At 41.7% G+C, this 12,870-nt stretch overlaps 1 protein-coding gene across 6 annotated transcripts in view; it reads left to right on the forward strand.

Moving 5' to 3' along the window:
- The window catches only part of LOC119548326 (slowpoke-binding protein), a 39,367-nt gene extending 29,730 nt beyond the window's left edge, over nt 1-9,637 (forward strand). For 2 of the 6 annotated variants that reach the window (XM_037855512.1, XM_037855510.1), the window contains 5 exons: nt 811-1,021; nt 1,556-1,681; nt 1,751-1,893; nt 5,025-6,141; nt 6,849-9,637. In XM_037855512.1, coding sequence (XP_037711440.1) covers nt 811-1,021; nt 1,556-1,681; nt 1,751-1,893; nt 5,025-6,141; nt 6,849-8,132 — 2,881 coding nt within the window. In that variant the 3' untranslated portion in view covers nt 8,133-9,637. Of the gene's footprint in view, nt 1-810; nt 1,022-1,555; nt 1,682-1,750; nt 1,894-3,621; nt 3,970-5,024; nt 6,142-6,848 lie in introns of those variants that run through there. The other 4 variants (XM_037855515.1, XM_037855514.1, XM_037855511.1 and 1 more) reach the window with 3 other exon arrangements.
- The last annotated feature ends 3,233 nt before the right edge of the window (nt 9,638-12,870 follow it).

Below are 12,870 nucleotides of genomic sequence, written 5' to 3' on the forward strand. Positions count from 1 at the left end.
AGCAGGAAAATAGAGATTGGTAAGCTGAAAAGCTGATTGACGGAGTGGAAAGGAAAATACTTGCTCAAGTGGGATTGGAATAAGAATCTCTAACTGCTATCAATGGTAATAAAGAACCAGATGTAGAAAATAGACAAGGGTATCATGGTTAAATCGCAGTTATAAAAACGGAATGCAATTAGAAAGGGATTTATCTAAGACTGAAGTCTTTGATTACTGCGAAATAGTAGAGAATCATAGCTCTTAAAAAACTATTAAATAAACATTTTTAAACAGTACATATCTGAGCCATGAAACAGCAAACTTAGCGTTTTGAGAACCGGTAGCAATAAACTATACTGCCACGGCAACTATCATCTTCAAAAAATCTATTGTCAGCCAATTTAGGATACCTTTTCCAACTAGTCAGCATTATTGCGCTCTAATGAATACTGAGAATCGCTGGCAGGACCCTCGAACCGAAAGCCCCGGCCAATTCGCAATATACATACAACACTGTGTAGTGCCATAATATTGTCATATCAGGTCTGACATACGCTCTTTGTCATAAAGGCACATCGCAAGAGGGAAAAGGGATGGCATATGATACCCATCCAGCCCTCTCTCGCTCACACATAAATCCATAAAAGTAGACTCTTTGTGGCCGCCATTTCCACGTGTTGGCCATCAATATATATGGCAGAACCACCATCGAATATGTTGCATAATTAAGGCCGAAAACAAAAGGGATGGTGGGAAGGCAGAAAGGGACCGCCATTTAATTATGCATTTTCCGTGACATTTATTCCCTTTTATTTTTCCGCCCATCAGGTTATCGGGCCTCGAGAACGGCCTCCTGGGCCTCAGTTCGCGCATTAACGCCGTCATGTGGTCCCGATCGGTCACCGAGATCGAAAACGTGGACATCGTCTGCTTTGGCCACCTGCTCTACGAAATGTGCACGGGTCAGGAGCTGACCACCCCCAAACCGTCCATGAGGGTGCTCGAGATGGAGCTGCAGCACTACCCACAAATTGGCCAGGTCGGTAGAAGTACTCAATAACAAAATTAATATGATATGTTTATCATTTTGATAAGAATCATATCACTTTGATATGTTCGACATTTTGCTTTTGCTCTCTTTTTGTATTTGAGAAAGTTTCGAATATTTCTTTCTCGCTCTTACCCAGAGTAATCTCGCTCTTTTTCATTTTAAGAGAACTTTCAAAAAGAAATCCAATTTCTTAATGTCAAATTTACACATATGTTCTAGGACAAAAATCTTAATAAACTCACCATGGGAATATCAAATTAATCATTATGTATTTTTTTTCTGTGCACAAGTCCTTTTGAAATATCATTTTAAGAGTTTTGACAATCAAACTGGGAATATTTGTATTAGTATTATAATTTCATTATAATTCTTACTTTATTATTTTACTTTCATTTTATTTTTCAGACAAGAAAACAAGTAATGTATAGTTTATTTGCTAACATCATAGTGTTACAAATTGACAAGAACTTGAGATGAGGAGCCACGCAGAATTTCACTCAGACTATGTAATCTTTTTTGCAGATTCTGGAAATATTAGGCCTAATCTTTGAGCCGCCTAGCGGTGTCTGCCCCTCCGTCGAGGACCTAGTCCTGTGCGATCTCTTTCGCAGCATCGATTTGCGCGAGCTGCGCGGTCCCTGTTTCAGTGTAAGTGTTACCTTGAATATCAATCTCTGTTTTGTGGATCACAACATCTGGAGCGTTACTTCGTTGCAGACAATTAAGCCGAGCCTCAGTAGGTCCACCCTAAACCTGCTGCAAGCGGTGAAGAAGCGCCAATGCGCCTCCCTGGGTCATTCCCTGAGTGAGGCCAACTCGCCCTGCACGCCGCCCTCGACGCCGCACGATCGACGCACTGGGTGAGTTTTGCCACGCCGAACTAGCCTTCTTTCACCTAGAAGCAAATTGTGCAAATTATACTCTGTCAGTCACTGGCATATCTCACATAAATCCCTCACCACACAAACACTGACTCATACACGGTTCATCCTCATGTTCTTCGGTGTGAGAGAAAAAACATGTCTTGTATGCCCATCAAGAAATTACCAATTCGGTGTAGGATTAGGTTAGGTTTTTCCAAATGTAACGCCAACAAGAAGAGAAGCATATGAAAATTATGGTTATATATGGTTTTTTAGACGGAATATATTTATTCTTAACTCTGAACAAAGTAAAATTGTCACTTATTTTATTTAACATATTATTTGAAGTAGATTTACAAATTTCTAACACTCTTAAGTAAGATAATTTTTTATTACCCTTAGTTTCTTCTAGTTCTAGAGTAATTTTTTTTGATTTTTGAAGGGTCTTTGGAGTCTAAAGACCACTAGAGCTTTTTCTAACAAAATATACATTGTAGAATGCTGAATCGCTGAACAAAATTAACATAATTAACGAAGGTCCCGTAAGCTGCAGCGTTTTCCCATAAACAATATGGCACCCAACATGTGAACAAACGTTGGGCGCCATATTGTTCTTCGTGCCGGTCTCGCTAATCCAGTTAGCTGTACGAAGAATAATAAGTAGGTGAGCTTAGAAAAAGGATTTTAAACTTTCGGTGAATTTGCCGAACCATTTTCGAATAATAATGAACCAGAATAAATCTTTTGTCAAAAAATACACAAAATGTAGTATATACTGCAGCATAGTGATAGGAGGGCCCCACGTTGGGCGCCACTAAAATCCTTGCGCGCACCTGCTAATCCAATGGTTGTGCACTCACATTTCGGGCTAATAAAGAGAAAAGCACACACACATCCGAGGATATGTTAAACAGAAAGCAACAGAAACGAGAGAAAACTAACGCTGCGAACCAAGGAAAGGCGGAAAATGTTGCAATAGGCTTTTTGTTGTGCGTGTGCCTGTGCGTGTCTAAAGGTAATTATGATAATGTCCTGGACTCTGCGCGGCCTGACTCATCCACCCAAAACCTGAGTTCAGAATTTAAATTATGCATACAAGACAGGATTATAATTGAGTGATAAAAACGAGGGCGAACCAAGCGAACTAGCAAGAGAAAAAGTCCCAAAATAATAAGTACAGGAAAAAAGTGCTCATTTGCTGCCTCATGTATATTTAAGCATATTTTACCCCCGTGTAAATTTACTCTGCTGCCTCAAAAAAAAAATTAAAATTATTTAATTAATTACTCAAACGCATGTTTTACTTTCATAACAATTAACAATATATGTAGTGGAGGACTTTTTCAACTAAAGTATTTTTTCCGTATGCAATGTTTTACTCTCTCTTTCTCTCCTACCGTACCGCCTACTACTACCAATACTACTACTCAACTTTGTTGTGTGTGTGTGTGTGTCTATCTATCTTAGTGTTGCGAAAGCGCCCAGAAAACCGTTACCGTTGCAGTTCCCGTTACAGTTGCCGCTACACCAAACCCATCATCTACTACACACATACCGATCCGCTCTTGAATGTATCTCAACGTTCATTTTTGTTTACATTACCTATGTGTGTGTTTTGTTTTTGATTTACAAACTCTTGCATTTCTGCATTTGTTTATTTACATAACCCGTTCGACTAACAAAAACCAACAACAACAACAACAACTACTACTACAACAACATCAGTGTTCTGCCTGCGCCCTATGAAGTCTTTCGTATGTACTAAACCAAACCAAACCAAACCAAACCAAATTAAACCAAACCGAACCGAACCAAAACCAAATCCAAAAACCGAACCCGAACCCAAAAACCAACAATGAACAACTCACAAAGAATATCTCACAACTAAATTTTACAAAACGAATATCGTGTGAAATAAAACCCGAATGAATACCTGAATAAAATTAAAATAAACTCAATATACAAACCGATAAAGCAAACATCGTTTTTTGTAAGAAAATTAAAGTTTTTATACCAGACGGAAAATTAAACTAAATGCTGCAAAAAAAGAAATGTTTGTTGTAGCCAAATGTGGTAAGTGGCAAAATTTTTGTATGCTCCAAACCACCACGAGAAGCTGCACCACCCAGCAAGCAAAACCACTGCGCACCACTCAATCGAACCTGCATCGGAGAAGGGCCAGCAGAGTACATAGAATATATATTTATTTAACATGTGCAAACCACATTATCCAACGCCTTTTGTTTAATTTTGCCTTTATATTTATGTGCTGGTCGGCATAATAAAATATAATAATGTTTTTCCTGCTATTTGCTTAACTCTTTTCAATAAATCCCATCTGTTTAGCTTGTAAAAAAAATATATGTGTTTTTATGTTGTTTATTGCATGCTGTAGAGAATATGTGTGTAATTGAAAACTATTTGGTTGGGTAGAGAGGCTAATTAATTTCAGACCAATAAAATAAACATTAAAATTAATACAAAGTGTCCTTTTTTCAAATCACCTAAGTCTTTTTTAACTGTAGAAAGATAAACTGTATTTTTTATAGATTTTATACAGTTACTTTGTCGAATCCAGATCTCAATTACCAAGCATAATTCACTTTCCTGCCATAAAGTACGGTTGTTATTAGTTTAGCAGACTAAGGAAACTTTCAATGACAAGCTAGGCCCTAAAACTATGCAACCTTAGTATATCATATATATGCTGCTAATTGAGTTTACCACACTATGAGATATCCAAGTCATGTCTAGAAACTTTTGCAATGTATCTCAGCATAGCAGCCATTTTTGGGTCACTAATTGAGTTCGTATAGAAGGAGCTTGAGGGCAGAGTGGGCAACTTGAGCCTGATTGAAAACACGCACGTATTGACGCTTCTAGTGCAGCACCACACTCTCGCAGACATATTCGCAATCCAAATCCCATCAATGCATTCATCGCATACAATGACATGCCATGGCTTTTCTGCATACCCGAACACAAAAGAAAATCAAATCAGGTGCGACCGGCAGCGTGGCCGGAATGGATTTGAAAAAATTCTGAAATTTCTGATTGTTATTCTCTGCCCTTTCACCCATTTTTCCCCTTCCACTACTTACCCGGCCCTGGGCCAACCGAACCCACAGTATCAGCCGAACAATGGACTCATTTGACATATCAAGCGACTCGGAGGAGGGTCTTCTGGAGGAGATTGTCGTCGGTGGGAGCTGCCATCGGCAGCACCTGTTCCGCCTGCAGCAGTGGCACTCGGCCCACTCGTACGTGCACCCCTCGTACGCCTCGGAGTCGCCCATCCACTATTGTGACCCGGCGGCCCTCTATTCGGATGATAATAGCCAGGAGGCGGGTCAGGATCCCCAGCCGCCGACCATCCGATGCAGCACCAGCAGCCAGAGCAACCTGGATGTCCTGCTGGCCGAGGGCTCCGTGACCGAGGTCTACGAGGAGCAGGAGGAGGAGGAGTACTTCGAGCCGGAGGAGGAGGCCAGTGGCTCGTCGGGGGCGGGGGCCCAGAGGCTTCAGGCCCCGGCCTGCACTTCGTCGTCTGCTGGGGCCTCCTTCAACCACCAACTCACTGCCGATATGTGCAACTACAAGAACTCGAAGAGCCGCAGGCTGGAGTACTCCTTGAAGTGCCTCAAGTACGGGCGCAGTAATCCCTCCCAGGACTCGGCCTTTGGCTCGCTGACCGACAACGACCTGTCCATAGGCTCGTCCAGCATCCGGTTGAGCAGCTTCCAGTCCATCTCCTCGCCCATTGACGAGGGCGTGGAGGATGTGATTATAGCCACCACCACGGGCGGCAACGAAACCTGCCTGGAACTGGCCACCATTCCCAGGAGCATGGTCTCCCAGGACTCGGCCATATCCTCGCCCTGTCGCGAGAGTTCCCCCAACAACTTCCTGCACATCGACGATGCCATGTCGGGAACGGGTTCCACTTCCTCGGGCTCGAATTGTGGCTCCTATGGAAATATACGTCCGCAACAGTTTCCCGTTTCGCTCTCACCGAAGATTTTGGTAACGGCCACCAGCAATTCGAGCAGCTCCTCCCTGGCCTCCACCAGCAACGGGGGTCAAGGTCAAGCTCAGGGTCAGGCTCAGGCCCAGGGTCACGGACCGGGGCATCCCCAGCAGCAGTTCGATCCGCCCAAGATCCTGGTCAACGATCAGAACTCCATCTACACCACATCGCCATCGAAGCGATCGGGAATGATAGAGGTGTTCTCTCAGAAATACCGGGTGAGTAAACTAAAAAACTAAGAGACCTAAGAGTAAGGAAGTAAAATATTTAGACCCATCCCTGGTGTCGAGAATTAAATAGAATGAACATTTAATCATTGACAGTCTTTATTATTTTGAACTTAGATTTAGAAAAAAAGAATTAAAAAGATCAACCTAAAAAACACAATCTTTCCAAAGCATAATAAGTACCCGTAGTTACTGGGTAAATTTAAAAATATTTTTGAGAAATATTAATAAAGATCACATTTTCGTATTTGGACAACTAAAAAAAAATATTTTAATATTTCAATAAGAAACAGCTCTTTGTGTAACGATTCCGTGGGTATGCCAACATAAATTTCTAACGGAAGAAACTTATTTCTTATTTTAATTGTTTTATTGCCTTATTTATCAAAATTATTTACCAAATACTGTGGATGTGTTAGTATTGTTGACCCATTTCCTGGTATTCAGAAGTACCAAGTAGCCCTTTTTTCCAAGAAACAATTTGAAATCCTCTTAAAACATATATTCTGTTTCTTGTACATTTTCCATACCTAAAGGTTTTTGCAATCAGTTTATTCCAATCAATAAAAATGGATATTATTTTAAAAACTCATTTAAATATTTCCTTATTTAAAATAAGGTAGTTAATTAGTAAATTTATACACAAACGCATTGAGACCTTGAAAATGATCAAGCGGTGTGAATGAAAGCTTAATTAGTCCCCCTTCCAGGTGAGCTCCTTCGAGGATATGTCCCCGAAGAGGACCTCCGACAAGCAGCACCTGAAGCACGTGAATCGGCTGGCCTTTCGCTCCCTGGAGGAGGAGCGTCGCATCGACAATGCCTTCCTGCCGATGGCGGATCGCACCCACTCGGACAATCGCGTGAATATGCAGAGCGAGAAGTACAAGAAGCTCACGCACGCCTCCTTCCGCATCAGCAAGGGTCAGGGTCAGGACTCGCCCACGGCCACGCCCACCAGCCAAACGCCCCCCAGCCAGCCGGGCAACTGCATCGAGATGCAGCGAACCGGTAGACAGACCCTCTGGCGGGACAGCAAGTTCTACCGGAAGAACAGAATCGCCAAGAGCAACGATTCCCTAATGGAGAACAATCCGTCGCCCAGGATCTCGCCCTGCTCACTGCGGGATAATCAGTACGAGAGCAGGAGCAGCTCCCAGGCCAGCAGGAGATCGCTGAGTGGAAGCCAGCAGATGTTGAGTGTGACCACCAGTTTCTGTGGCAATGGGAATGGCTCGAGAAACTCAGCCAGATACTGCAGCTCCAAGAGCGAGGACCTGGGCGAGTCCTCCGACTATCTGAGAGTGATGGATGCCCGCAAATCATACTCCGAGAGGCACCTGGTGCGACTCAAGCAGACGGCCATTAACAACACGCACAGCGAGGACGAGATGAGCTTCAACGATGACAATAATCCGACGGTATCATCGCAGGGTCAGGGGTTACGAACCGGCACCCAGTACAATCAGAAGGAGCACCACCACCAGAAGCACTATCAGTCGGGTGGCAGGTGGAGCAGCAGCTGCTCCATCGGGGGCCACCTGAAGACGACCAATATAAAGACCACCTCGCTGTCCGCTCAGTCCAGCCAATCGAATTTAGTGGCCACCTCGGCAACTGCCAGCTATCGCACGCCCTCCAAGTCCCTTGACCAGAGCATCGCCACTATGGCCACCATTGCCATCCCGAGCATCCATCCCAATCCCATCCAGAGTAGCACCACCCAGGGCAGCAGCAGCAACACCACCACCACCACCACCACCACGAGCAGTGACAGCAGCAGCAGCACCACCAGCTCGGTGGACGAGTCCCCATCGAGATTGACCCTCAGCGGTGCCGATCTCTCGAGGATCTTCGTGATGGACATGGACGATGCCCCGGGCAGCACTTGCAGCGAGGAGAAGACCCCGCTGTTGGACAGTGTGGAGATGTCTCCGATCAGTCCAACCGATCCGGAGCAACCCGACCTCGACAAGCTCTAAGGGGCCTCTTAAAATAACACTATGTACACGCGCACACAGACACGTTTTGAGCAGCCGAAATGCAAAGCATGTGATAAAGAAACCAAATATAACAGAAATCGAACGGGGAACCACAAAGTTATAGAACTAATAGGCTAGGTATGAGATGGCAAGGGGGAAGTATTATAAAAGAGTTAACAGATCAGAGGATTTCATTTACATTTTATAGAGTAACTGTCTTTGTTGAATTTACAATCCTAACAAGATCGTCGGTTATCCCATATTGATTAACTTAATAATGTACCCTAAAATGTTAAAACTTTAATTTTCCAACCTTAACTTTTTCCCGAAAACTCATTTCTAATGCTATCCCCTCTGCCAGTGTTGGTTAAGGTAAGGCAATTCTATTCTTGGTTCAACACAACACACAAATACGTACACCCACTCACTCAAATATAATTGGGCTGCTCCCGCCTTTGCTAAATCCACACTCAAAGCTTTCTTCTGGTAACAATAATATTTTTCTCTTTATATTGAACTTTAGCCGGTTGCTTTTACAGCAATTCGAGATTACCTAGAATATTTCTTCACTGATGCTAATCTCTAGACTGCTAAGCCACAAGACAACACAGAAAAAGCAAAGGGACTACCATCCTGCTGATTAGTTGTTTTTTTAGCAAAACAAAAGGGAAACCCGTTTTCGAATTATACGGAATTATACACTTTACTTGGTAGTTAATTGAATAGTTAAGACTTGAAAGCTTCGCAGCTTGGCGCATTGAAAATGTTTTACTGTAGCCTAAAATCGTTTTAAGCTCCCAGTGGGGCGTGTTTTAAATATAAATTATATAAAACATATTTTAGGGAAATTAAAAACCAACAACAAAATTAAAAGAGCAAACAAAGCCAAAGACAGTTTACCCATTGAATGGAAAATCCAAGGCGGAGTTGGAAGTATACAAGATATAACGAAAGCGTTAGGATTTCTTTATTCAGTTGCCTTTGTTCAGAAATACCACATTAGCGAGCACTTCAATATCGCAACGGAAACATAAATTGTACCCCATAAGAGTTAAACATTATCGTATAAAACCGTAAACGATAAATCAATACAGAAATGCAATCAAATTTACTATGATATCGCAAACGAAAATATCACGAAAGCCACACACAATCGAACACAAAATAAGTATACTCACTAACGATCATATATATAGATGGTAATATTAGACGCACGCACTTAACTAAGACGATCCAGATTCGAACCCCGGTCCAGAACCCAACCCCACCCGACACATTTGAAGAACTCAGATGACCTGCCGCAGAGTCGCCCTTAGTTTGATTATTCGTAGTCGCTGAATGCCTAGAACATTGTTTACGGGACCCTTTAGAATGTATATGTATCCCCAATATTGTGTAAGTTCATTTTGCTTGGAATTGTTTGTGTATACACGTATGTACTCCCCAAGTAACTCCCGAAAATGGAGATGCTCTTGAGATCTAACAAATAAACGAGAAATAAAGTACACCTAAGAGTTTTATTCAAAAGGTGAAAATGAAAACAAAAGATTAAATAAGTACAAGGATTCAAAAAGTAGTGTACATACAGCCAGGAAACATCAAACTAGTTTAGTCATAATTGCCATCAAAAACATTTAACCAACATACTTAATTTGATCTAGACATTTTTTAAAATAAAAAGTATATTTTTTGGCATAAAGAAAAACAAAAAGCATTTACCAGGTCTAAACATAATTTTCTTAACAAGATTTTTCTCTATAAAAATTTCGATTTTTCCCATTGTGCCAATGCCAATTAGCGAGTGCACCCTCCCAAACACAATCTAGCGAGTTCACACACCTAAATAGTGAGTACAACTTTAGTTCATTTTTTACATCTTACCATAGTCTTACATTGGATCTACATGATTCCGCTTACAGGAAACAGGTTCCATTCTACATCGCTAGGTGTCGCACCAATTCAACTGAAAGTATGCAATCTTTTAAAAGAATATTTTAAAATTTCTCAAAATTAAAAGAATCAAGCGTTGCCAGACCGAAAAAAATGCTGTCTCTTCTTAAGGGGAAAGGAGTTGTTGCTATGCAGAATGGGGGTCAAAGAGAAAGCCGAGGTTGGTGTTACCAGCTCAGGAAAATTGTGACTCATGTTCATGAAGAGGAAGAACACTTGGCGCCTTGATTCAAAACTATTGCATTTTTGAGCTTGATAAAAGTGTAGGAACAGAGAAGAACGAGAATGGATAATAGAAAAAATAGGAGAAGAAAGGGGGAGAAGGTCGCAACATTTTTAAAAAGATAAATGGAAAATTTGAATCCGCAAAACAGGACATATGTATTATTTTATTTATTTTTTTTTTTTATTTCCTGAATTTATCTGCACAAAATCAAAGAATTTAAAAATATTAGAAACCGGGGGTGATGCGTACACAAATACAACCCTCAAACTTTTTACACTCGCCGATACTTTTAAATTCTTTTTGTAAAGGATGAGTAAATATTTCAACTCTATGTTTTTTCATAACAGTCTTTTAGTACTTCCCACAAAATTAGAATTGGGCAAGCGTGACCAATAAGCCTGGATGGGAAAAAATACGGGGGGAGTGGCGCACCCATTTCATAATTTAGTTGCCATATTTATGATTATGTCCTGTCATGTCCTGTGCGTGTTGCGAAGGCCGTTACTGTTGCTCCGTGCATCCAACATCCAGCATCCTAAACAAACAGTCGATGAGCATATGACAGCAAACTAATAAAATTCAGCACCCCTCCTACCTGACGAGGGTCCTGTCCGCTCTGTTTTGCCCCGTAAATTTCTCCATTGTTTCAGGAGCTGCAATTATGGGAATTTGGCCATTTTACGGACACCGAAACGAAACTGGACGGCGGTCAGTCGGTCTAACAATATAATTTACAGCGCTTTTGTGTAGCGAGGCGTGAATTTACTACTCAAAACTGAACCCCCTGCAATTTTACAGTCCGACTCTAGTCCAGTTAATCGCATTTGTTGGTTTTGTAATTATAATACCGGGCCAGGGAAATGATTTTGGCATTTCAATTTGTATTGCCAACCGCAGTTTTCGACCCCTTTTCCCTGGTCACTTTCGATTTTAGAATTGTATCCTTGGCGCAGGCGCAGCTGCTACTTATCCTCCCTTTTACTGCGCGTGCCGCTTTCGCAGCAGGACACCATGTCCATTCACATCCTGGCAATGTTTTCCCTCGGTTTTTCACCTTCTGAGTGGCAATTTCGCTGTCGTTAGTTTATACAGCAAAAAGGATTAAAAGGACTGCTCGCGGTTGCCTTTGTGCTCAGTCAATTTACCGTAAAATTCACTGCTTTCATCTTTTTCATGTGCAAGGATTTGTTTTTTTTTTGCCTTTTTCCGGAGTTTTCCCCATTTTTTGCGCACATTTGTCAATTGTTTTTGTCGCGGTGAAAGAGACAAATTTCCGGTGTCCCATCTGAAGATTTATGTGCCGATTCAGCTATTCAAGTGGTTCAGTGGTTGAGTGGTTCGGTGGTGCCAGGCCCATTGTATCTATCTCTCAAGGGTTGAGGGGCGTGGCCGGTATGCGATCGAAAGTCAGCCGAGGAGATTTATGTGATGCAACGACAATATTCAGGCAGATGATCGCCGAGGGAGTTCTTGGGTGATATTGGAATAGGTGGAAAAATATGTCGATGCTTAAAAAAAATGTTACAAATTATATAGAAAAAAATGTAAAACAAAATTCATAGAAAGACATATCTCAACTGTCAGATAAATGTTAAGTTAGATGTATTAATTTGCTATTTAAATATTTTATTGAGTAACAGAATTTGAGTAACAAATGCAAAAACTGGTATAGAAAAATGAAAAGATTTTCCTAGTATCACCAGAAAATCAAACTTCCTTTAAAATTAGCTCAAATTGGTTGCACTTCTATAACTGCTAACAACAGCAAAGCTATTACAAAACCGGGTAAATATTATGTGTTCAGCGACCCGTTCTGGGACATGGTCAATGCCATGTCCAGTGTCCGATTTCCACTTGGCAATTTTCACAGCTTGGCGAGCAAGTGTTTTTGTCATTTAGCTCTACTTCGTTTTCCGCACACGCGAAATTATTCTCGCATGAAAATTGAAAAACATGTTCGCGTCGCGCGGGGGAAACCCAATACGCGTGTGCACCAACATTGTCATTCATTCATTCGGCGACCCATTCATTCAGTCACCTATTCATTCAATATATTCTCAGCAAACGCATGTCGATTTTTTAATTAAAAAATATTTTCAATCGGCTGGCCAACTGCTGGGAAATTAGCCTCAAGTGCCTCGGATTGTCAAGCTGTGCGCAGGCGCAGTCGAATTTTTAAAGTCCTTCTGGCATAGCAGGCGCCTGTCCAGCTGTCCATAAATCATCCATCTATTACGGAGTTGTGTAACGCCGATTTCACTATTTTTTACGGCCTTTTTACGAGTGACCTCCCCGTGTTGACCTCCTACGTTCGAGGGATGGTTAATCGACCTTAGTCAAAGTTTTGTCAACGATTATTTATGATTCTCGCTGTTTTTTGGTGGATGATTCGGATTTTTTCGGTACTTATATATGCGGACTGGACTGAGTGAAGTGCCTCTGTTGTGTGCAATAATGATTTTTAGCTGTTTTGCTATTTTAAGAGATGTTAAACTGCACTTACAAGTTTGTGAAAGGGGAGGGAAACGTTGTTGATTAACTTTTTGGGAGAAGTGAGGGATT

The sequence above is a fragment of the Drosophila subpulchrella genome, chromosome 2L (genome assembly GCF_014743375.2).
Source record: "Drosophila subpulchrella strain 33 F10 #4 breed RU33 chromosome 2L, RU_Dsub_v1.1 Primary Assembly, whole genome shotgun sequence".
In the NCBI taxonomy this organism is placed as follows: domain Eukaryota; kingdom Metazoa; phylum Arthropoda; class Insecta; order Diptera; family Drosophilidae; genus Drosophila; species Drosophila subpulchrella.